The 23,401-nt window shown below is 45.2% G+C and overlaps 1 protein-coding gene across 1 annotated transcript in view; it reads right to left on the reverse strand.

Moving 5' to 3' along the window:
* ETV6 (ETS variant transcription factor 6) overlaps nucleotides 1-19,856 on the reverse strand; it is a 76,556-nt gene extending 56,700 nt beyond the window's left edge. Inside the window, exon 1 of the mRNA XM_040345389.1 lies at nucleotides 19,561-19,856. Coding sequence (XP_040201323.1) covers nucleotides 19,561-19,587 — 27 coding nt within the window. The 5' untranslated portion in view covers nucleotides 19,588-19,856. The remainder of the gene's footprint in view (nucleotides 1-19,560) is intronic.
* Nucleotides 19,857-23,401: the final 3,545 nt, after the last annotated feature.

The following is a 23,401-nucleotide window of genomic DNA, read 5'->3' on the forward strand; positions in this document are numbered from 1 at the left end:
TGCCCCCCTCAATCCCCCCCTTAGTCAACTGCCGAATTCCCACAGAAATCAGTCGCAACCAATAATGTTTACTCTAAAACCCATCTCCATCGAGGCCACAAAAAAAATCATCAGCGCCCTGCGAAATAGCACAGCGCCTAATGATATTATCCCCACCAAACTGCTGAAGGAATGTGGCGATATTCTGGCACCACCTATCAAGCAGCTGATTAATCAGTCATTCAGGGAAGGCATAGTGCCCACCCTGTTGAAACAAGGTATAATCAAACCCATCTTAAAGAAACCCACCCTTGACCCCAAAGACCCTGAAAACCGTCGTCCCTTAACGTCTTTTCCAAGGTAATGAAGAAAGTAGTGGTACAACAGCTGCAACAGCATTTAGACACCCATAATTTGCTTGATCCTTATCAATCAGGTTTCCGTCCAGGGCACGGGACGGAAACAGCATTGCTCAAAATATGGGCTGATGCTCTCGAGGCCGCAGACGAAGGAATACCTTGGCTTCTAGTACTGTTGGACCTTAGCGCAGCTCTTGACACGGTAGACCACAAACTATTACTGACTCAGCTAGCTGAAGTAGCCAAAGTCGCGGAATGTGACTTATCCTGGTTCTCCTCCTTTTTGGAAAACCGATCACAAGTAGTGAAACTGGGACCGTTCACCTCTGATCCCTCAAGGATCCCCTCTGTCGCCGGTGCTGTTTAATATTTATCTCTGCCCTCTTTTTGAAATCATCAGCAGCCAAAAGCTGCTCTACCACTCTTATGCGGATGACACACAATTGTATTTTCGCATTTGCAACAAAAAGAATCATCATCTCGGTCTAGAGAAATGCCTCTCTTTGATAGAGAACTGGATGACAAAGAGTCATCTTAAACTCAACGGTTCGAAAAACTGAACTTCTCCTGTTTCACGCCAATCGAAAGGATCAACTGGCAACAACCTGGACACCTCCGCCCATTTTGGGAAAAATCATCACCCCTAGCACCAAAGTCAAAAGTCTCGAAGTCATCTTCGACACCTACATGACAATGGATGCACAAATAGGGTCAGTAGTCTACTACGCAGACTTATTCTATTTATTCCTAAAGAGGACATAGCAGTCGTGGTGGGAACAATTGTTAACTCCAGACTTGACTATGCAAATGCCCTTTACCTCGGACTCCCAAAGTACCAAATCACTCGCCTGCAGGTCGTTCAGAATACGGCCGCGCGACTTGTGATTGGGAAAAAAACGTGGGAATCAATCTCACCCTCACTGAGAAGCCTTCACTGGCTGCCAGTGAAAGACAGAATCACTTTTAAAGCACTCTGACGCATAAATGTATTTTGGGAAATGCCCCCAAATATCTATGCGAAAAAATAAAAGCTTACAACCCCAATCGCGTTCTGCGATCCTCCAACCAAAATCTACTCCAAATCCCCAAAACCAGATACAAGTCCAAAGGAGAAAGAAGATTTGCTGTCCAAGGCCCTCGACTTTGGAACACTTTACCAACCTCCATGCGGTTGGAGGAGAACCACTTGGCCTTTAGGAGAAAGATCAAAAGAGAAGTGGTCAAACAAGCGCCCAGAGGCGATTCAGTTCGCATGTGCAGCGCTATATACGTTTTTCACTCACTCAAGAATCGTTATCGCGATCTTTTTCCCGTTGCGATTCTTGACACAGGGTTTCACGATCTTTGACATGAAAATAATTTTCTCTCTGTACTTTGGTATGCTAAGATTTTCCTGTCTGCTCTCAGCCAAAAGTCAAAGTCTGGGCAGCCTGCCAAGTTTTGAAAACATTCTTTATCAGTGGAAAGTTAAGTCTAAACATTGACTTTTACATCAAAGGAATAAACTTCTGTATGTAAATTAGGAACTTTAACCACTTAAAACACCAAACTTTTTCCTGACAGCTCTTTTCAAGTTAAAGTGGAGGTTCCATCAACAAAAACTATTTTGCTTTAAACTGTAGCTTATGACTAAAAAATAAAAAAAATAATACGATTTTTTTTTTTTTTTTTTACTCATCTGGAAATGCCTGTTGCTATGCGGTCCCACGAAATCTGCCTTTGAAACCACCTAGGATTCTGACATCATCTCCCTCTAATGCTCCTGGGAAATGTGTGTCATCATTTCCCAGGATGCAGTGCGCTGTCCAATCATCACTCCCCATCCAAGACTTCCAGGAAGTAAGTGCCTGTAGGCTTCACAATGCCCACAAGCAAAATGACAACGGTGTAGATATAGTTTTATAAACTATCTTTTTTGAATATCTATGCGGATCGTCAAATAGTAAGGGACCGGATTTATATTATAAAAACGCAGGATGAAAGGACATACATTTAAAAAATGCTAATTGTGGTTGGAACTCCGCTTTAAAATCATTATTTTTTTTGCTAGAAAATTACTTAGAACCCCCAAACATTATATCATTTTTTAGTAGAGACCCTAGAGAATAAAATGGCGGTTGTTGCAATATTTTATGTTGCACTGTATTTGCGCAGCAGTCTTTTTAAATGCAATTTAGCCAGCAAAGTTAGCCTATTTTTTTTTTGTATAAATGTAAGATTTTACGCCGTGAGAATCGTGATCTTCATTCTAAGCAAAAAAAATCGCGATTCTCATTTTGGCCAGAATCGTGCAGCTCTAACACACACACACACACACACACGTTTTTGGTAAAAAAACAAATAATAATAATAATAAGAAGCGTATATTCATTGGTTTGCGCAAAAGTTATAGCGTCTACAAAATAGGGGATAGTTTTATGGCATTTTTATTAATATATTTTTTTTTTTTTTACTAGTAATGTCAGCGATCAGCGTTTTTTTTATCATTAATGCGACATTATGGCGGACACATCGGACACTTTTGACAGCGATCAGTGCTATAAAAATGCACCGATTACTGCAAAAATGACACTGGCAGTGAAGGGGTTAACCAGTAGGGGGCGCTGAAGTGGTTAAGTGTGTCCTAGGGAGTGCTACTAACTGTAGGGGGGTGGGCTGTGTGTGACACGACACTGATCATCGCTCCCGATTACAGGGAGCTGTGATCAGTGTCCTGTCAGTAGGAAGAATGGGGAAATGCTTGTTTACATCAGCATTTCCCCCGTTCTTCCTCTCCGTGACACAATCGCGGGTATCCCTGCGGACATCGAGTCCACGAGACCCGCGGTTGGAGTCACGGAGCTCACGGCGGGTGCGCGGCCACAATGCCGCATCTTAAAGACGACGTATTTATACGCTGATCTGCCCAGCCATGCCATTCTGCCAACGTATATCGGCGTGAGCCGGTCGGTAAGCGGTTAATACTCTGCTTTGCAGGACAGAAAACCTCTAATGTCCTTTATGATGGCACCAGATCTTGTTTTATTACCCCCAACCTTAATTTTTAATCCTCGGTTTGAATCCCAGTCGGGATACTACCTGCATGGAGTTTGCATGTTCTCCCTGGGTTCCCACACTCCCAAGTACATGCTGGTAGGTTTCTTGGCTCCTGTCCTAGTGCGTGTGTGCGATAGCTGTAAGCATCTGGAGGATAGGGACTGATGGGAATGTACAGATTGCAGGTCAAATAAAAAAAACTGAAAGCTCCTGTGCACTAGAAACTACTTGCACTGAAAATACCCAAATAAATCTAACTGGCCAATTAAATGTCTGGTGCTCTGAGGGTGTAATTGCTGCTGACAAATAGCAAAAGAAGGTTAACCGGATCCTGTCCCTATTACCTGTGCCTGGAAGAGCGCATGCTGCGGCAGTGGTGGGCAGCAGAGGACTCTGGAGATAGTCCGTCCAGCTGCAGATAATCTGTGATGGCCAGCAGGGGTCAGTTTCATTAGTCTGCGTTCATAAGTCTGGCAAATGGATTCAACATAGAAAACTGCTCTCACATTATCGCATCTACTGCACAACGTGTACACAGAAGTTTAATCAATAGGAAATTATCCCCATAAAGTTATTTATTAAACCAACAATACAGTAATAGACCACAAGAATTTATTTTATCTCACACGATATATCTAAGTTACTGACGCTTTCCTCTATCTTTCTTCTCCTAAAATACTCTGCACTGTCGGAGGACTCTGCTCCTTCCTCTATCTAACCCTACCCTCCTGATATACTCTGCCCCCCTTGAGGGCTCTGCTCCTTCCTCTATCTAACCCTCCCCTCCTGATATACTCTGCCCCCCTTGAGGGCTCTGCTCCTTCCTCTATCTAACCTTCCCCTCCCGATATACTCTTCCCCTCTAGAGGGCTCTTCTCTTTCCTCTATCTAACCTTCCCCTCTCGATATACTCTTCCCCCCTAGAGGGCTCTGCTCCTTCCTCTATCTAACCTTCCCCTCCTGATATACTTTGCCCTAGAGGGCTCTGCTTCTTCCTCTATCTAACCTTCCCCTCCTGATATACTTTGCCCTAGAGGGCTCTGCTTCTTCCTCTATCTAACCTTCCCCTCCTGATATACTCTGCCCCCCTAAAGGGCTCTGCTTCTTCCTCTATCTAAACTTTACCTCCTGATATACTCTGCCCCCCTAGAGGGCTCTGCTGTTTCCTCCATCTAACCTTCCCCTCCTGATATACTTTTCCCCTCTAGTGGGCTATTCTCTTTCCTCTATCTAACTCTCCTCAAATACTCTGCACTGCCTGAGGGCTCTGCTCCTTACTCTACAATGCATCCGGAAAGTGTTCACAGCGCTTCACTTTTTCCCACATTTTGGGTTACAGACTTATTCCAAAATTGATTAAATTAATTATTTTCTGGAAAAAAAAAAATCTACAAACAATACCCTATAATGACAATGTGAAAGAAATTAGTTTTTTTTATTTTTAATAAATTTGCAAAGATTTCAAAGGAAAATAAAAATAAAATCACATGTAAGTATTCACAGTCTTTGCTCAATACTTTGTTGAAGCACCTTTGGCAAGTGGCCTATGATGCTACAAGCTTGGCACACCTATTTTTGGGCAGTTTTTCCCATTCTTCTTTGCAGGACCTCTCAAGCTCCATTAGGTTGCACAGCCATTTTTTAGATCTCTCCAGAGATGTTCAATCGGGTTCAAATCTGGGCTCTAGCTGGGCCACTCAAGGACATTCACAGAGTTGTCCTGTAGCCACTCCTTTGTTAGCTTTGCTGTGTGCTTAGGGCCATTTTCCTGTTGGAAGATAAATGAACCTTCGACCCAGAGCGCTCTGGAGCAGGCTTACATCAAGGATGTCTCTGTACATTGCTGCATTCATCTTTCCCTCCATCCTGACTAGTCTACCAGTCAGTTCCTGGCACTAAAAAACATCCCCACAGCATGATTCTGCCACCACCATGCTCTACTGTAGGGATGGTATTGGCCAGGTGATGAGCGGTGGTTTCCTCCAGACATGATGCTTGCCATTCAGGCCAAAGAGTTCAATCTTTGTTTCATCAGACTAGAGAGTTTTGTTTCTCATGGTTTGAGTCCTTCAGGTGCCTTTTGGCAAACTCCAAACAGGCCGTCATGTGACTTTTACTAAGGAGTGGCTTCCCTCTGGCCACTCAACCATACAGGCCTGATAGGTTGAGTCCTGCAGAGATGGTTGTTCTTCTGGAAGGTTCTCCTCTCTCCACAGACAAACGCTGGAGCTTTTTCAGAATGACCATCAGGTTCTTGGCCACCTCCCTGACCAAGACTAGCTATGACTAAGCATTAGTTGTTAATGCGAAACGCGTCAGCTGTCTATCCCACTGTATGCTGTTGTGTGCTGTGCATTTTTTCCTTTTTACAATAAAGAGCACGTCTTTTTTCAACAAGACTTTTTGGAGTGCGGCTGTCCATCCACTCTCCCACCTGCTTAATTCTATGCATTGCCAGCACCCGTGTGATTCCTGAGTGGACATTGATTACCTGCCTGTGCTCACCTGGAGCGGCGGTCTCCCTACCTATCTCCCTGACCAAGACCCTTCTCCCCTGATCGCTCAGTTTGGCTGGGCGGCCCGCTCTAAGAAGAGTCCTGGTGGTTCCAAACTTCTTCCCAAACTTCTTCCATTTAAGGATGATCGAGGCCACTGTGCTCATGGGACCTTCAATGCTGCAGAAATTTTTCTGTACCCTTCCCCAAATCAGTGCCTCGATACAATCCTGTATCGAGGCTCCTGCTTCTGATGACGAAACGCATAAGCAGGAGCTTGGAACGTGATCACGTCACTTCCGGTTTCTGCAACTCGGTCTGCCTATGTGTGCCTATTTTAACCCAATAAAATCCCTTTTTTCCTGGACTTACACTATGAGTGTCCCTTTTTCCATCCATCCACATGTGGATATCCCATGATTTGACACGCCATGGCGGAGGCTCTTCTACTGGATACCAGGATCAAAGGCAGATCTGGTTACAAGCGATTTACCCCTGTAGGGGGTGCAACTATCTGGTGAGTGTGGAACCGAGAGGGGAGCACGAGTGTCATTCACTTTTCTGCACAGGAGCAGTGATCGATTTACTGTATAAGTCACCTTGGAATTGTGCACAAGTCACTTTGAAAAGTCACTTATAAGGACATTATTTATATTAGTCACTTTGGAAAGCTATTTAAAAAGGACAATTATATATATGTAGCACTACCCCCAGAGGAGCTGCTGGTTTGTTTTGGGCGGCATGTTACCTTTATTTCCTCGCTGTCTAGGGGGATCAGATAAGAGTTGAGAAAAAGTTCAATGTCCACACTTATACTTCTTTTTTCTTTGATTTATTTGCTGAACTTGGTAAAATAATAAAATAAGTAGTTGAAGAAGTAGTTAAAGAGGTGGAAGGGTAATAGGTTCAGGTGTATAACTTCTGTTCGGAAACCATCCTGCTTCCAGCAATTCGTCGCCACTCTAGCCAGAGCGGGTATTGCGCACCCCGGATAGGCCTCTCTCACTAGCCTAGCAGCCGAGATGGCGCACGGAAATTTTGGTAAGGTCTCTGCCACAGACCTTCTCAAAATGGAGGTATGTTCGGTCCAAAATCCTCTCAACATAGGATTCAGCACCCGGATCTTTCCCAATCAACTTCTTGTGAACTTAGAACTGACAGGTGACCATCATTCAGCCTTTCAGTAAAGATGCATAATTCGATGAAGTTCAAGGCCTCTCCTGAGATACCAGCTTTGTGCTCGTTGCTCTCCAAGACAGGTTCTTCATCGAGTGGCTTCATCGAGGACGGCCAGCACAGGACCACTCTGCAAATGTAGACCCAGTCAGACTACTGGGCCTACTTGATAGATCAAAACCCTGGACCAACGTGGTCCCGGAGCCAGGAACACTTGAACACGCAGGTGGTGGGACAACAGACCCAGGATCGACGTCGACCCCGGACTAATGACTTCTTTCCCTTAAGTACTACTCCCCAGCATGCACAGCGGGACGATCAACTCCCTTTGATTGGCTGCCGAAGGGGAACAGCCAAAACACCTTGACCCGACTGCTGCAACCCTTGGCCTGGGATGGTAATATAATTTTTTAAACGTCGCCTATGGAGAGTTTTAAAGGGTAAAAGTTTGACGCCATTCCACGAGCGGGCACAATTTTGAAGTGTGACATGTTGGGTACATTTTACTCGGCGTAACATTATCTTTCACAATATAAAAAAAAAAAAATTGGGCTGACTTTACTGTTGTCTTATTTTTTAATTAAAAAAAGTGATTTTTTTTCCCGAAAAAGTGCGATTGTAAGACCGCTGCGCAAATACAGTGTGACAAAAATTATTGCAATGACCGCCATTTTATTCTTTAGGGTGTTAGAAAAATATATATAATGTTTGGGGGTTTTAAGTAATTTTCTAGCAAAAAAAAAACAGTTTTAATGTTGTAAACACCAAGTCTGAAAAACAGGCAAGGTCATTAAGTGGTTAAAAGAACAAACATGTCATACTTACCTCCACTGTTAAGCTCGTTTTGCACAGAGTGGTCCTGAACCTTGACTTCTGGGGTCCCTCGGCAGCTCTCGCGGCTCCGCCTTGCATCAGATAACCCCCTAGGAGAAGCGCTCTCCTGGGGGTTACCTTGCAGGCGCACTCCCGAGTCCAGCATTTGCGTCCATAGACACGAATGCCGGACTTGGCCCCACCCCCCCCCGGTGCCTGCATCATTGGATTTGATAGACAGCAGTGGGAGCCAATGGCTGCGCTGCTATCAATCTATTCAATCAAGAGCCGGGCCCCCGTGCAGAGAGGGACAGCATGTCTCCGCCGAGGGAAATATGGGGCTCAGGTAAGTAAAAACGGGGGGCTGGTCACTGCCAGAAGACTTTTTTTCACCTTAAAGGGGTTGTAAAGGAATTATTTTTTAAAATAACAAACATGTTATACTTACCTCTACTGTGCAGTTCGTTTTGCACACAGTGGGCCTGATCCTGGTCTTCTGGGGTCCCTCGGCGGCTGTCGCGGCTCCTCCCCGCAGCAACTACACCCAGTGGCCATAGCCGCCGCTGTATCACTCGGCCCCGCCCCTGGCGTGCCGCGTCATTGAATGCGATTGACAGCAGTGCCAGCCAATGGCTGCGCTGCTTTCCAGCCATCCACTGCAGCCAATAAACGGCTGGGCTTCGACTCGAGGAGGACGACGGGGGCAAGCGTGGGACTTTCGAAGGGTCAGGTAAGTAAAACGGGGGCTCGGGGGGGAACGCGGCATCATCTGATGTTTTTTCACCTTAATGCATTAAAGGGGTTGTAAAGGAAACATTTTTTTTTCATAATGAGCATCCTTTACCTGCAGACATTCCTCTTTTTACTTCCTCATTGTTCGTTTTTGCTCAGAAGTTGCTCTATTTCTTCTCTGTTCTGTTCACTTCCTGCTTGTCTGATTTTACTGACCACCGTGACGGGAGGCTTTACTGCTGTGGTCAGTGACGTGCTCACCCCCTCCTGGAAACCTGCATCTGTATGGCAGGACGCTCTCTACGTGTTAGAGACTTCAAGGAGGTGTGAATTACTGGGCGTGCCGCAATTCATACTGGGAAATGTAGTTCTTACATGAATGAGCGCCGCAAACCAGGAAGTGAATGAGAGAACAGAAACTAGAACACCGGAGGTGATATAGATGAAGGAATTTAATAGGTATTTACTTGTTTTTTAACAGAATCATTACACTATTCTGTCTGTCTACCTTGCAGACATTAATTTTAGGCAAAATTTTTTTTTCCTTTACAACTCCTTTAAGATGAAAAAATGTTTTCCTTTAATGCAGTTAGGTGAAAAAACAGGAGGGTTTACAACCCCTTTAACCATGAACTATGGCCGTAGAATTATTGCTCTCACACAATGGTGTTTATTTACTAAAGGCAAACCACTCTGTAGTACAAGTACACTTGGAAGTACGGTCATTGTAGATCTGAGGGGGACATGCAAGGAAAATAAACAGTAACATTTTTACATGCACAAGATTTGATGATAAAATCAGCAGAACTGCCTCCTATTTCAGATCTTTCCCTCAGATCTACAGAGACTGCACTAGTAGTGCACACTGCCCAGTGCATTTGCCTTTAGTAAATAAACCCCAATGTTCCTAAAGATATCTCACATGTGGTGCAATTGATGTTTATTTACACATGCTTGCCTTACACTGTGCTTTTTATGTGGCGTGTGCAAGGGCAACTGGGGTGCTTTCATTTTTTATATATCACAAGTGGGCCAAAAAGCATCCTATGTGATAGAATGGGCAGGTGACAGGTCCTATGGAGATACAGTATTAGACCCCCAATGTCTCCCCTGTCCTCCAACACAAAGCGTGTTTGAACAGCTGCATCCTCGGATACACGTTAAAGTGGAGTTCCACTCAAAATTGGAACCTCTGCTCATTGTACTCCGTTCCCCCCTCCGGTGCCATATCTGGCACCTTTTGGAGGTGGTGGGGGGGGGGTGTCAGGATACCCATCTTTCACAGGTATCCTGTCCCCACTTCCGGGAGCCTCAGCCGCGGATATTTGCATCACCACTCGGGCTCCTTCCCCGGCCACTGGGCCAGTAAGAGAGAGAAGCGGAGTTTCGTGCAATGCGCAGTAGGGATCCCTGCATGAAACTGTAAGGCTACACTGCCGGGTTCCCTTACTCGCAATGAAGGCGGCAGCACCCGACAGCTGATGGAAACATAAGCTGGGGTTCTGACATCGCTGGACTCCAGGACAGGTAAGTGTCCGATTATTAAAAGTCAGCAGCTGCAGTATGTAAAGCTGTTGGCTTTCAATTTTTGCAGCGGTGGGCGGACCTTAAAAGCAGGACTAAAACTATGAGTTTACCTGTTTCAAAACAAACAAAAAAACTGTTACATTCCAGGAATGTACTCTCACATTGGTTGTGCTCTCAACCAAACTGTCATGAATGATCACATGTGCAGCATCATGGCAGTTGAAGATCAAACAGAGGCCAATATGGCAGCTGAAATGGACCAGAAGACGCACAGGACTTCTGTGCAATTCGCTCCATAGAGAGCCAGTCACAATCTCCTGACATGCCTATTGGATGCAACCTACATCCAATTCTCAATAGTGTGAACCCAAGCCTCACAAGAGTGATCAGCAAATAGGTGTTCCCCAAGTTTCTGCTGCTTTCACTGGGGAAGCCGCTGCCTTCAGTCCTTAGGCCCCATTCACACCTGAACGTTTTGTAGCTTAACCTGTTCCCTACCGAGTCATTGTAAAATGACATTGGCGGGAACCCTCCGTCTCTCAGACTGGACATCATATGACGTCCTAGCCTTCTCGGGCGGCTAGGGGGCGCGCGTGAGCCCCCGCCGCATTGTTCGGGACCTGGTGCGCGTGCCCGGCGGCCGCGATGTCCGCCGGGCACCTGCGATTGCCCGCAATCACGGCAGGACCATGGACCATGGTAAACACACAGATCTATGTCCTGTCAGCGGTGAGGAGACAGATGTGTGTTCCCAGTACAGAGGAACACACATCGATCTCCTCCCCTTGTGAGTCCCCCTCCAGTTAGAACACACTTTAGGGAACATATTTAACCCCTTCAGTGCCCCTAGTGTTAACCACTTCCCTGCCAGTCACATTTACACAGTAATCAGTGCAGTTTTATAGCACTAATCGCTGTGTAAATGTGAATGGTCCCAAAAACGTCAAAAGTGTCCGATGTGTCCGCCGCAATAAAAAAAAAAAGCTGATCGCCGCCATTACTAGTAAAAAAATTAAAAAGCCATAATTCTATTCCCTATTTTGTAGACGCTAGAACTTTTGCGCAAACCGATCAAATTTGCTTATTGCGATTATTTTTTTTTTGCCAAAAATATGTAGAAGAATACATATCGGTCTAAACGGAGGAATTTTTTTTTTTTTTTTTTTTTTTAATTACGATATTTATTAAATCAAAAAGTAAAAGATATTGAGCCAGATTCTCAAAAGAGTTACGACGGTGTATCTCAGGAAACCCTGTCGTATCTCTGTTTTTGGCCCCGGGTATCTATGCGAGTGATTCCTAGAATAATTTTCGCATAGATACGGCCTAGATCCGACAGGTGTAAGTCACTTACACCGTCGGATCTTAGATGTAATTCGACGCTGGCCGCTAGGTGGCGTTTATGTTCAGTTCTCATTTGACTATGCAAATGAGCCTGATACGCCAATTCCCAATCTAATTTGCGCCGCGTAGTCGTCGTTTACGTAAGCGTAAGGTTACCCCTGCTATATGAAGGGTAACCTTACGCCAGTCTGCCGTATGCCATGTTAAGTATGGCGTCGGGTCAGCGTCGTCTTTTTCCGTCGGTTACGCCGTTTTACTAAGTCGTCCGCGAATACGACTTTACGTCAATAACGCTCACGTCGGCGTCATTGACGTTTTCCGTCGTGAACTGGAGCATGCGCACTGGGCTATTTTTCCGCCCGGCGCATGCGCATTCTGATCGGCGCAGGGGCGCGCTTAATTTGAATACAAGCCGCCCCCTTTGAATTACGCAGCCATACGCCGGGCCATTTACACTACTCCGCCGCAAATTACGGAGCAAGTGCTTGGAGAATAAGGCACTTGCTCCAGTAAGTTGCGGTGGCGTGGTGTAAATGGCTTACACTACGCCAACGCCGATTCTTTGAGAATCTGGCCCATTGCGTTTTTTTCAAAATTGTCACTCTTCTTTTGTTTATAGCGCAACAAATTAAAAACGCAGAGGTGATCAAATACCACCAAAAGAAAGAATTGTGGGGAAAAAAAAGGGCGTCAGTTTTGTTTGGGAGCCACGTCGCACGACCGCACAATTGTCATTCAAAGTGCGACATGGCTGAAAACAAAAAATTGGTCTGGGCAGGAAGGGGGTGAAAATGCCCTTTATGGAAGTGGTTAAAGGAGTTGTAAAGGAAAAAAAAAATTTGCCTAAAATTTATGTCTGCAAGGTAGACAGACAGAATAGTGTAATGATTTTGTTAAAAAACAAGTAAATACCTATTAAATTCCTTCATCTATATCACCTCCGGCATTCTAGTTTCTGTTCTCTCATTCACTTCCTGGTTTCCGGCGCTTGTTCATGTAAGAACTACATTTCCCAGTATGAAATGCGGCACGCCCAGTAATTCACACCTCCTTGAGGTCTCCAACACGTAGAGAGCGTCCTGCCACACAGATGTAGTTCCCAGGAGGGGGCGAGCACGTCACTGACCACCGCAGTAAAGCCTCCCTTCACGGTGGTGAGTAAAATCAGACAAGCAGGAAGTGAACAGAACAGAGAAGAGAAGAAATAGAGCAACTTCTGAGCAAAAGCGAACAATGAGGAAGTGAAAAGAGGAATGTCTGCTGGTAAAGGATGCTTATTATGAAAAAAAAAATGTTTTCCTTTACAACCCCTTTAAAGTCTGAATCTACAAAACGCTGGAGGGGAAAAAATAAAGAATCAATTTACTCTCTATGGAGGTGGTTCATATCTCCACTCAAAACGCCTGAAGCTCAAACAAGTTCTGGAGCTTCTTCTTAGGCAGATTACAGGCGTTTTTCTTTTTTACATTGGTGGCCATTTGACCTGTACAAAATTGCGGCAAAAAACACAGTAAAAATGTTTTGCCTGAAAACGAAATGTTTAGGTGTGAATGCAGCCTTAGAGACCCCCGTAAAAGTGATCAGACAGCTCTAGTGCCGCCTGATCAATTGTATCAGAAAGCCCTTTGTCGGCTCTTAACCTCCCTGGCGATATGATTATGTCAGATTTTTGTGTCTCAAAATGGTGCATTGGGGGTTATTTACAAAAGGCAAATCCACTTTGCACTACAAGTGCACTTGGAAGCGCAGTCGCTGTAGATCTGAGGGGGACATGCAAGGAAAAGAAAAAACAGCATTTTAGCTTGCACATGATTGAATTATAGAAATCAGCAGAGCTTCCCCTCAGATCTACAGTGACTGCACTACCAAGTGCACTTGTAGTGCAAAGTGGATTTGCGTTTAGTAAATCAACCCCATTGTTTTGCATAGAAATTTGGCGTTTTATATTGTAGGCCTGTAATTCTTAGGAATAACTCACTTAAATCTGTCCAAACAAGAGTCTAGTAGACATCCCGGGTATGATAAAGTTTGAAACACAAAATCATTAACTATAATATAATAAATAATTATAAAAAAATTACAATATAATAATAACAACAACATTTATTCAATAATGTAATCAAATCAAAAAACACAAAAATTTGCTCAGTTGCAGAATTGTCGCTGTCGTTACTTTCAGTGTTTGATGAAGAATTTGCCCACAAATCGCTATCGCTCAATTCTGCAAGTGTTCTAATTTACTATCTCTGTTTTCTAGCTGGTCTAAAACCACTTTTAACGCAACGGGACACTTTTTTTTTAGTTGCCATGGATAATCTCAAGTTTCCAGGCAGAAAGAACCTAAAAGTGCAGGCAGGACATTGGAAAACGCACTAGGGACAAAAGGGAGGTGAAATTATTTGATACAGTAATGTACAGTGTACGTGTTCTATATTTTTCACTATTTAGAATTTTCCGCCGGGCTCTATCCCCATGCGTCGCGACGCTCGCAGGGAAGGGAGCATGGCACAGTGATGAATTGAGCGGAGGACATTGCAGCATCCTGGGGACAAGGTAAGCAACTTTGCCAGGATACTCTGATGCAATCCCAAGTAGAAGTCCCGCCGAAGCCCTTTTGACCCCACTTTGTGAACTTTATTCTGCACTCCTTGAACCCATATTCAGCCATCAGTAGGCTAAACCCACCATTGGCTGGCGTCACTGAGCCGGTCAAAGCTTTGAAGAGATCCTGACTTAAAGGGGTTGTAAACCCTTGTTTTTTTTTTTTTTTATAAACAACAAACATATCATACTTACCTCCACTGTGCAGTTCGTTATGCACAGTGTGGCCCCGTACCTCGTCTTCTGGGGTCCACTGGCGGCACCTCACATTGGTAAACCCCCTGGGGGTTACCTTGTGGGCGTGCACCCGAGTCCAGCATTTGCGTCCATAGACACAGAATGCTGGACTCTGCCCTTCCCCCCAGCGCCCACAACATTGGATTTGATTTACAGCAGCGGGAGCCAATGGCTGCTCTGCTATGTATCCAATCCGAGAACCTCACACAGAGAGGTAGAGCGCGTTTCCACCGAGGGAATGAATGGGCTCAGGTGAGTAAAACGGGGGGGGGGGGCTAGACGGCCGGTCAGTGTCAGAAGTTCACATACGATGCATTAAGGTGAAAAAACACAAGGGTTTACAACCCCTTTAACCACTTAAGGCCGTGACCAAAATGCAGCTAAAGGACCCGGCCAGGTTTTGCGATTCGGCACTGCGTCGCTTTATTAGACAATTGCACAGTCGTGCGACGTGGCTCCCATTCAAAATTGGCGTCCTTTTTTCCCCACAAATAGAGCTTTCTTTTGGTGGTATTTGATCACCTCTGCGGTTTTTATTTTTTGCGCTATAAACAAAAATAGAGCGATCGATGACGCCGCCACAGTGAAGAACGGGGAAGCCGTGTTTACACACGGCTCTCCCCGTTCTTCAGCTCCGGGGGCCGATCGCGGGACTCCAGCGGAAATCGGGTCCGTGGGTCCCGGAGCTTCAGACCGGGTCGCGGGCGCGCGCCCACGACTGGACTATAGCACAGCACGTACCTGTACGTGCATGTGCCCAGCCGTGCCATTCTGCCGACGTAAATGTGCAGGAGGCGGTCCTTAAGTGGTTAAGGTCGGGATCCACACAGATTCCTGACTGGCAGCTGGCTCAGCCTTTCAGCCAGAGCCAGCTGCTCCTGCCCCCTGCACATCCCCGAGCTCCAGTGAGCACTGGATGAGTAGAGCAGAGAGCCAGTGACAGTCACTGAAGACCGAGAACAGTGATCAGTGGTCTTTGATCGCTCAGTTCTCAGTGTTAGCCCTGGTTCACATTGAATGTGGCTTTGAAAACGTGTGACTTGACACTCGAAAAATCGCACAATTTTTAAAGCCGCATGTCAGTGCGACTTTAGGTGTGACTTCATGCACAGATGTTAATTCAAGTCGCACCTGAAATTGTCAAAAATACTACTTTTTCCAAATCGGTGCGGCAGCGCAAAAGTCGGCGTCGACTCGATTCGAACATTCCATTGCTAGCAAACGGGTGCGGCTTGTCATGAGGTTTGGACCTGTCAAATCGCACCAATGTGAACGTGGGCTTAGAGGTGATTGGGGATGCAGGTTTTGCTTTTTTAATTCCCATACTTCTCTTTTAGTCCCAGTTCACACATGTGCGATGCAGGAACCAGTGCAATTCCTCTGCTGGTTCCCACATCGCATGTCACATTCAGGCAGTTCACGTTGCCCTCTGTGAACCGCTGTGGGTGTCAATAGGAAGTTAATGACACCGCAGATCGGTCTGCAGTGCAAACTGTCAAATTATACAGGAATCGGATCGCATGGGCGTGAACAATCATGTGATCAGATTCAAGTGCGGACAAAAAAAGAAAAGGGTCCTGTACCATTCTGGTGCAAATGCGATGTGATTTTAGCCATACATTTTGTATGGCTGAATTTGCATCGCACAGACATCGCATCTGAGCTGCAATGAGGTGCGAATCTCATGAAACCAGTGTAAACCCAGCCTAAAGCCGGTATCAAGCTGTCAGCTTGATTTGTAAACATACCTGGGTAGAGAAGCGGTAAGACCTGGTTCACACAGGGGCGGCAAGACTTTGGGGGCGACTCGGCAAGGCGATCTCAAGACGACTTCAGAGGCGACTTGCAGAATGACTTCTGTATTGAAGTCAATGCAAGTCGCCCCGAGTTGCACCCAAAGTTGTAGAAGAACCGTTTTCTAAGTCGGAGCGACTTGAGTTGCTCCTATTAGAACGGTTCCATTGAACAGAGCGGAGCGCGACTTTTCAGGCAGCTGAGTCGCCCGACGAGTCGCCCCTATAGTCACATGAGCGCATTATAACAACACTTTATTTATCCATAAACAAAAACAATACCACACACACACACACACACACACACTATAAAGGAGGCGACTTATTTTTTTTCACATGATTTGGCAATGCTGTTGTGTCCCATTGGCTTTTGGGAATTTTAATGATAGGTCCACATTATCAAATCACTGCTACAGCTGCTTCACCACCTCCAAGAAACAGAAAAATAAAAACACAAAACCCACAGTAGCCAATAGACGCAATTTCTTCTTGGGATTTGTAAACTCTTCCTGGAAACAGGAAGCAAAAAAAGCCCCAAAAAGTTTAAAGATACCGCCAGCCCAAAAAAATACCAGACAGGCTAGTAAAGCCCACAAACCCAAATGTAACCCTTTATTGGCCCTGTATATAATTGACACCAATAAAAAGAAAATATTATAATAATAATATATATATATATATATAAACAGATCACACAGCCGATAAATGTAGAACAGTAGTGTATATAAAACCTAAAAGAATGCTAAAAACAATGTATAGAATTAGAAAAGAAACACGCATCAGTAGCTTCTGGTTTCATTTCCTCCTTTCACTGCCGTCTGCAACTTCCCCAACTGACTGACCAGCCATAACATGTCACAGCATTTCCCAATCCCACCTCCAGGGCCTCTGCCAGTTCTAAAGATGGTGGAAACTGACATTCGGGGGGGGGGGGGGGGGGGAGCCTTGCTTTGCTTAACTCACCAACTGTCAACTGGCATTTTCCATTACCTCTGCTGACAGTAAAGGAATATCAAAACACATGCCAGTTATAAAACGCCATATGACATTCCAGAGCAGCGGTGGTTGGGCACACGGAGGCACATCAACTGTTAAATCTCCCCAAAACTTTGGCACACAGCCCCCAAACCACACATTAAAGATTTTAATAACCGCATATATACCACTGAACTTTACACTCAGCTTACTAAATCCCCAGTCCACCCTAACGTCATATTTCAGTTGTGGGTGGAGGCAGAGTATCCTGGATAAAAACATTGATATTCTTTAAACCTGCCCATCACCACCTGTCTCCAAAATGCAGGCTGTACCGAAAGCCTGTCATTTGTCAGTAACACTCCTCCTGCCTTACAGAGTTTGTGATTGTAGAGAGACATTAGAGTGTAAGCTCCTCTGGTGCAGGTGTGACGACCCATCAGTCACACACTGTTATTATCATTAATGTGTGACTGATGGGGAAATTGGATTGTAAGCTCCTATGGTATAGAGACTTACATGAGTAGCTCAGTGTTCTCTGTACAACACTACAGAATAGGTCAGAGCCATTTATAATAATAATAATAATATTATTATTATTATTATTATATGGCTCTGAAATATACGCTATATTGCTATATATATGGGCTCATCAGCATCTGCACCACAGGAGCTTACACCCCAGTGTCTCTTCACAGGCTGATGAGACCGTATAGCAATAGTGTAAATTTCAGAGCCTAATATTCGTATTATTATTATTAGGGTCTGAAATTTACGCTATTGCTGTATGGTCTCATCAGCTTCTGCACCACAGGAGCTTACACCCCAGTGTCTCTTCACAGTCTTATTATTATTATTATTATTATTATGTGACTGTAGCCATATAATTATTATTATTATGTGACTGTAGCCATATAATAATAATAATAATAATAATAATAATAATAATAAGACTGTGAAGAGACACTGGGGTGTAAGCTCCTGTGGTGCAGATGCTGATGAGCCCGTACAGCACTAGCGTATATTTCAGAGCCATAAAATAATATTATTATTAATAATAATAATAATAATAATAATAATAATAATATTATTATTATTATTATATGGCTACAGTCACATAATAATAATAATAATAATAATAATAATAATAATTATATGGCTACAGTCACATAATAATAATATTAATAATAATAATAATAAGACTGTGAAGAGACACTGGGGTGTAAGCTCCTGTGGTGCAGAAGCTGATGAGACCATACAGCAATAGCGTAAATTTCAGACCCCAATAATAATAATACGAATATTAGGCTCTGAAATTTACGCTAGTGCTATACGGTCTCATCAGCCTCTGCACCACAGGAGCTTACACCCCAGTGTCTCTTCACAGTCACATTATTATTTTTATTATTATTATTAATAATAATAATAATAAGACTGTGGAGGGACATTAGAGTGTAAGCTCTGGTGCAAAGACTGATATGACTGCCTCTGTACAGCACTATGGAATATATCAGAGCTATATAAATAAAAAATAGTGTGAATGGGGTAGGACATTAGAGTGCAAGCTCCTCTGGTGCAGAGTCTGATGTGACTGGCTCAGTTTTCACTGTACAACTCTACAGAATATGTCAGAGCTATGCAAATGTATAACACCAACAACAACAACGGTGTGTGACTGATGGGGACATTGGATTGTAAGCTCCTCTGGTGCAGAGAATGATGTGACCGGCTCAGTGTTTTCTGTACAACACTGCGGAATACGTCAAAGCTATATAAATGTATAATATTAATAAATAAGGTGGGACATTAGAGTGTAAGCTCCTCTGATGCAGAGAATGATGTGACTGGCTCAGTGTTCTCTGTACAATACTACAGAATATATCAAATCTATATAGATGTATAATAACAACAACAACAGTGTGTGACTGATGGGGGACATTAGAGTGTAAGCTTCTCTGGTGCAGAGACTGATTCGATGTTTTCTATACAACACTACAGAATATTTGAGTGCTATATAAATGTATAATAATAATAAATAAAAAGCAGTGTGTGACTGTGGCAGGACATTAGAGTGTAAGCTCCTCTGCAGCAGACTGGTGTGACTGGCTTAAGGTACTCTGTACAACACTACAGAATATGTCAGAGCTTTATAAATGAATAATAATAATAATAATAATGTGACTGTGTGGAGACGTTTAGAGTGTAAGCTCCTGTGGTGCAGAGTCTGACGTGAGCGTACAGCACTGGGGTATATGTCAGAGCCATGTAAATGTAGAACAATAACTGGCACAGTTTAACCCTTGTGACACCAGGACGGTCCTTCCTTCCGTATAAGTTTGTTTGTAAACATTTGAATAGTAAAAGAAAACTTTGTGCAGTGTGTACACAGGGGAGATGTGACAATATGTGTGTGTATTGTGTATGTAGCTCAGTCCAGGGATCACACTCACTCACATATATACACACACACAAATACACACATTCTCTTCTCACCTTAATGATGAAGTGTGCAGCACACATGGCAGCGTTCAGCGTCGCCCCCCAGGTTGGGGATTGGGGGGGGGGGGGTGCAGTGTCCCCCACACTCCAGAAGTTAGCAGCAGTGGCAGCACATGGTGGGGGAGGGGTGTTTCCAGGAAGCCAGGGTGCCCCCCTCTCTCTCTTCCTCCCTCATTGATGTCAGTATGGAGAGTCCACTCCTGAAACTGACGTGGATTCCCAGCACTGAGCTCTGCCTCTTAAAGGGGCCGCACCAGGAAACGTGCCAGGGACACACAGGAGGAGGGAGAGAGATGTGTGGAGGAAGGAAGGAAATGGAGGGAGAGAGAAGAGGAGGAAGATGGGGGGGAGGGTAGGATGGGGAAGGAAATGGCGGGAGAAAAAAAAGAGGAGGAAGATGGGGGAGGGGGAGGAAGTGTGGGAAATGGTAATATGGAGTGTTGTTAGATGATGAGACGAAGGAGGAAAGGGAAGACATGACTAGTGGGGGGGAAGTCAGATGGAGAGGAAATTAAAGGTGGAACAGGAAGGAAATGGAGGGGAAATGAAGTGTCAGAGAGAGTGCAAGCTCCTAAGTCACTGCTGGTCACAGAAAGCCCCTTTAACTTCTTCATTCCCGCAGAGTGGAGCCTGGGGAGGGGCCACGTGATGCTGCAGGGGACACAATGTGACAAATGCACACATTAACCCCTCCTGTGCCGGAGCACCACACAGGATATATAGTCAGTGTATATATCAGCTGGGGGACCTTGTAGAGCTTTCATGCTGTTTCTGGTGGTGGGGAGCAGAGAGCTGGAGAAGTTTACACCCTCCATAGTCCCAGGAACTAGTATTACAGCTACAAGTCAGTGTTCAGAGCGGTGCCCATAAGTATACCATTCTTAAAGTGGAGTTCCACCCAAAAGTGGAACTTCCGCTTTAAGTACTCCTTGCCCCCTTACATGCCACATTTGGCATTATTTTTTTTGGGTGGGGGGGTGGGTTCTTCGTTTTGTAGGGGACTTCCTGCCCCACTTCCTCCTTCTGCCTACAGGCCGCCTAGGCGACTCCTCCTCTCCCCCTAGGCGGCCCCCCCCAAGCGATCTTCTAGGGACACATCACAGGTCCCAGAAGATCCCCTGCCCACTCCGAGAGCACAGCGCGACTCGCGCCCGCCTGTGAAGCCACAAGCTGTCACGGCCGGGTGCCCAAAGTTCTAATGACGGCGCCGTGGAGAGGAGCGGGCCTCCATGCGGCCGCATTGCTGGACCGTGGGACAGGTGAGTGGCTGTTTATTAAAAGTCAGCAGCTATACTTAGCTGCTGACTTTTAATAAACGAAAAATATCCTGGAACTCTGCTTTAACCGCTTCAATACCAGGCACTTTTACCCCCTTCCTGCCAGGCCAATTTCCAGCTTTCAGCGCTGTTGCGCTTTGAATAACAATTGCATGGTCATGCAGCACTGTACCCAAACAAATTTTTTACACACAAATAGAACTTTCTTTTGGTGGTATTTAATCACCACCAGGTTTTTAATATAAAAAAAAAAAGAGACAGTTTTTCTTAGTTTTTGTCCTTAAATTTTGTAAATAAGTAATTTTTGTCCTTCACTGATGTGCACTGCACTAATGGGCACCAATGAGGCAGCACTAAATGGCACTGATGAGGAGGCACTAATATGCCGCACTGATAGGTGGCACTGATGAGCAGTGCTAGGCGGCACTTATTGTTAATGATAGGCAGCACGGATGGGCAGCACTGACTGGAATCACTGATGGGCACTGGTTGGTGTCACTGTTGGGCACTGACTGGTGTCACTGATGGATACTGTTGGGGCTGCACTGATAATCAATTCCCTGGTCTCCCCTGCAGACGCTGCTGATCACCTCTCCTCGCCTCACACTCAGTGTCAGTGTAAGGCGAGGAGAGCCGATAAATGGAACTTCCGTGTTTACATGTGACCGGCTGTGATTGGACACAGCAGCGATTACATGGGTAAAGAGCCGCATCATTGGCTCTTTACCGAGATCAGGGTCGCACCGCGTTCCTAGGAACACCATCACCGCACTGGGAGCGTGATCGCGGTGAGACTGGGTGACACCAGAACTAGAGGGGATCTCGCTCGCCGTCATTTCACTATACAGGAGGTGGTTAAAGGGTCCAGGCAAAACCTTTCTCTGTAGTTTTGGATGAAGTGGGAAAGGGTTGGAATCCCTGCTTTCTGAGTGTCCATAAACGTCTATAATGGAGCCCTGCCTAGCAGTAAAACCCCAAGAGGAGTTCCAATCCTCCCCCACACTATTCAAACGCCAAGACAAAGGTTTGACTAAACATACACTTTAAAGTGGTTGTAAAGGCTAAAGTTTTAAGGGGCAGATCCACAAAGCGAGTATGCCGGCGTATCTACTGATACGCCGGCGTACTTTCAAATTTCCTGCGTCGTATCTTTGTTTTGAATCCTCAAAACAAGATACAACGGAATCTGGGTTATATCCAACAGGCGTACGTCTTCGGATCTAAGATGCAATTCTTCGGCGTCCGCTGGGTGGCGTTCCCGTCGTAATCCACGTCGAGTATGCAAATTAGCTATTTCCGACGATCCACGAACGTATGAGCGGCCGTCGCATTCTTTTACTTTCACTTTTTGAATTTTGCGCCAAGCTCCGTCCTCGTGCGTCGCAACGCTCGCAGGGAACGGAGCTCGGCACTGTGAATCGAACGAGACACGGCGGCTCGCACACACATAAACCCAGTGAAGTGAACAGCCTCAGATAATACACAGGGATGAAACAAATCTCCCTACATAAGTTTTACATATCTGCTGTCTTCAGCTTTATATAGTCAGACTCTTTGCGAACTAAAAGTGCAAAGTGCACTTGAAATTGCACCTGAAAGTGCACTTGGAGGTGCAGTCATTGTAAATCTGAGGGGTAGATATGAAATGAGGGGAATCTCTGTAGATTTTATCATCCATTCATGTGCAAGCTAAAATGCTGTTTTTTATTTTCCTTGCATGTCCCCCTCGGATCTACAGCAACTGCACTTCCATGTGTACTTTCAGTGCACTTGTAGTGCAAAGTGGATTTGCCTTTCGTAAATAACCCCCATTGTCTCTTCCTGTTCAGCACAGTGTGAAGCCTGGGCATACAGCCAAGACAGCTGATTGGAGGAAAGGGACACACCCTCATCTACATAGGCAGAGACTCTCAGAGCTGTTTTGTGAATAGTTTAGCTGTCTTCTAATCTATTTATAGCAATCTCCCTGACACAAATTTCAGGCTGGTTTTATCTCCTGTGACGGAGAACTTGTCAGGCCCCGTACACACGACCAGTTTCCTCGGCAGAATTCAGCTTCCGACCGAGTTTCTGGCTGAATTCTGCCGAGAAACCCGGCCGTGTGTACACTTTCGGCCGAGGAAGCCGACGAGGAGCTCGGCGAGGAAATAGAGAACATGTTCTCTATTTCCTCGTTGTTCTATGGGAGCTCTCGTCCCGCCGAGCTCCTCGGCGGCTTCAGGGCTGAACTGGCCGAGGAACTCGATGTGTTTGGCACGTCGAGTTCCTCGGCCGTGTGTACGAGGCTTCAGATGTTATCATGCTGATAGCAGAAGAACTAAGCAGGCGAAAGCCACTGGACTCAGTGCTTCCTTGAGAGATCAGAAAACATTGCAGATATATGTGCCCAGCTCAAATTTCATGAATTGGGTTTACATCCACTTTAATGTATTCTAAAACATTCTGGGTGCAGCGCCCCCCTTATACTTATCTGAGCCTCATCTCTATCCAGCGATGTGCACAAGAGCAGTGGCTCTCTTGAGTCCTCTCTCCTCACTGGCTGACGCAGCAGCAAGAGC

The sequence above is a fragment of the Rana temporaria genome, chromosome 3 (genome assembly GCF_905171775.1).
Source record: "Rana temporaria chromosome 3, aRanTem1.1, whole genome shotgun sequence".
NCBI lineage: Eukaryota > Metazoa > Chordata > Amphibia > Anura > Ranidae > Rana > Rana temporaria.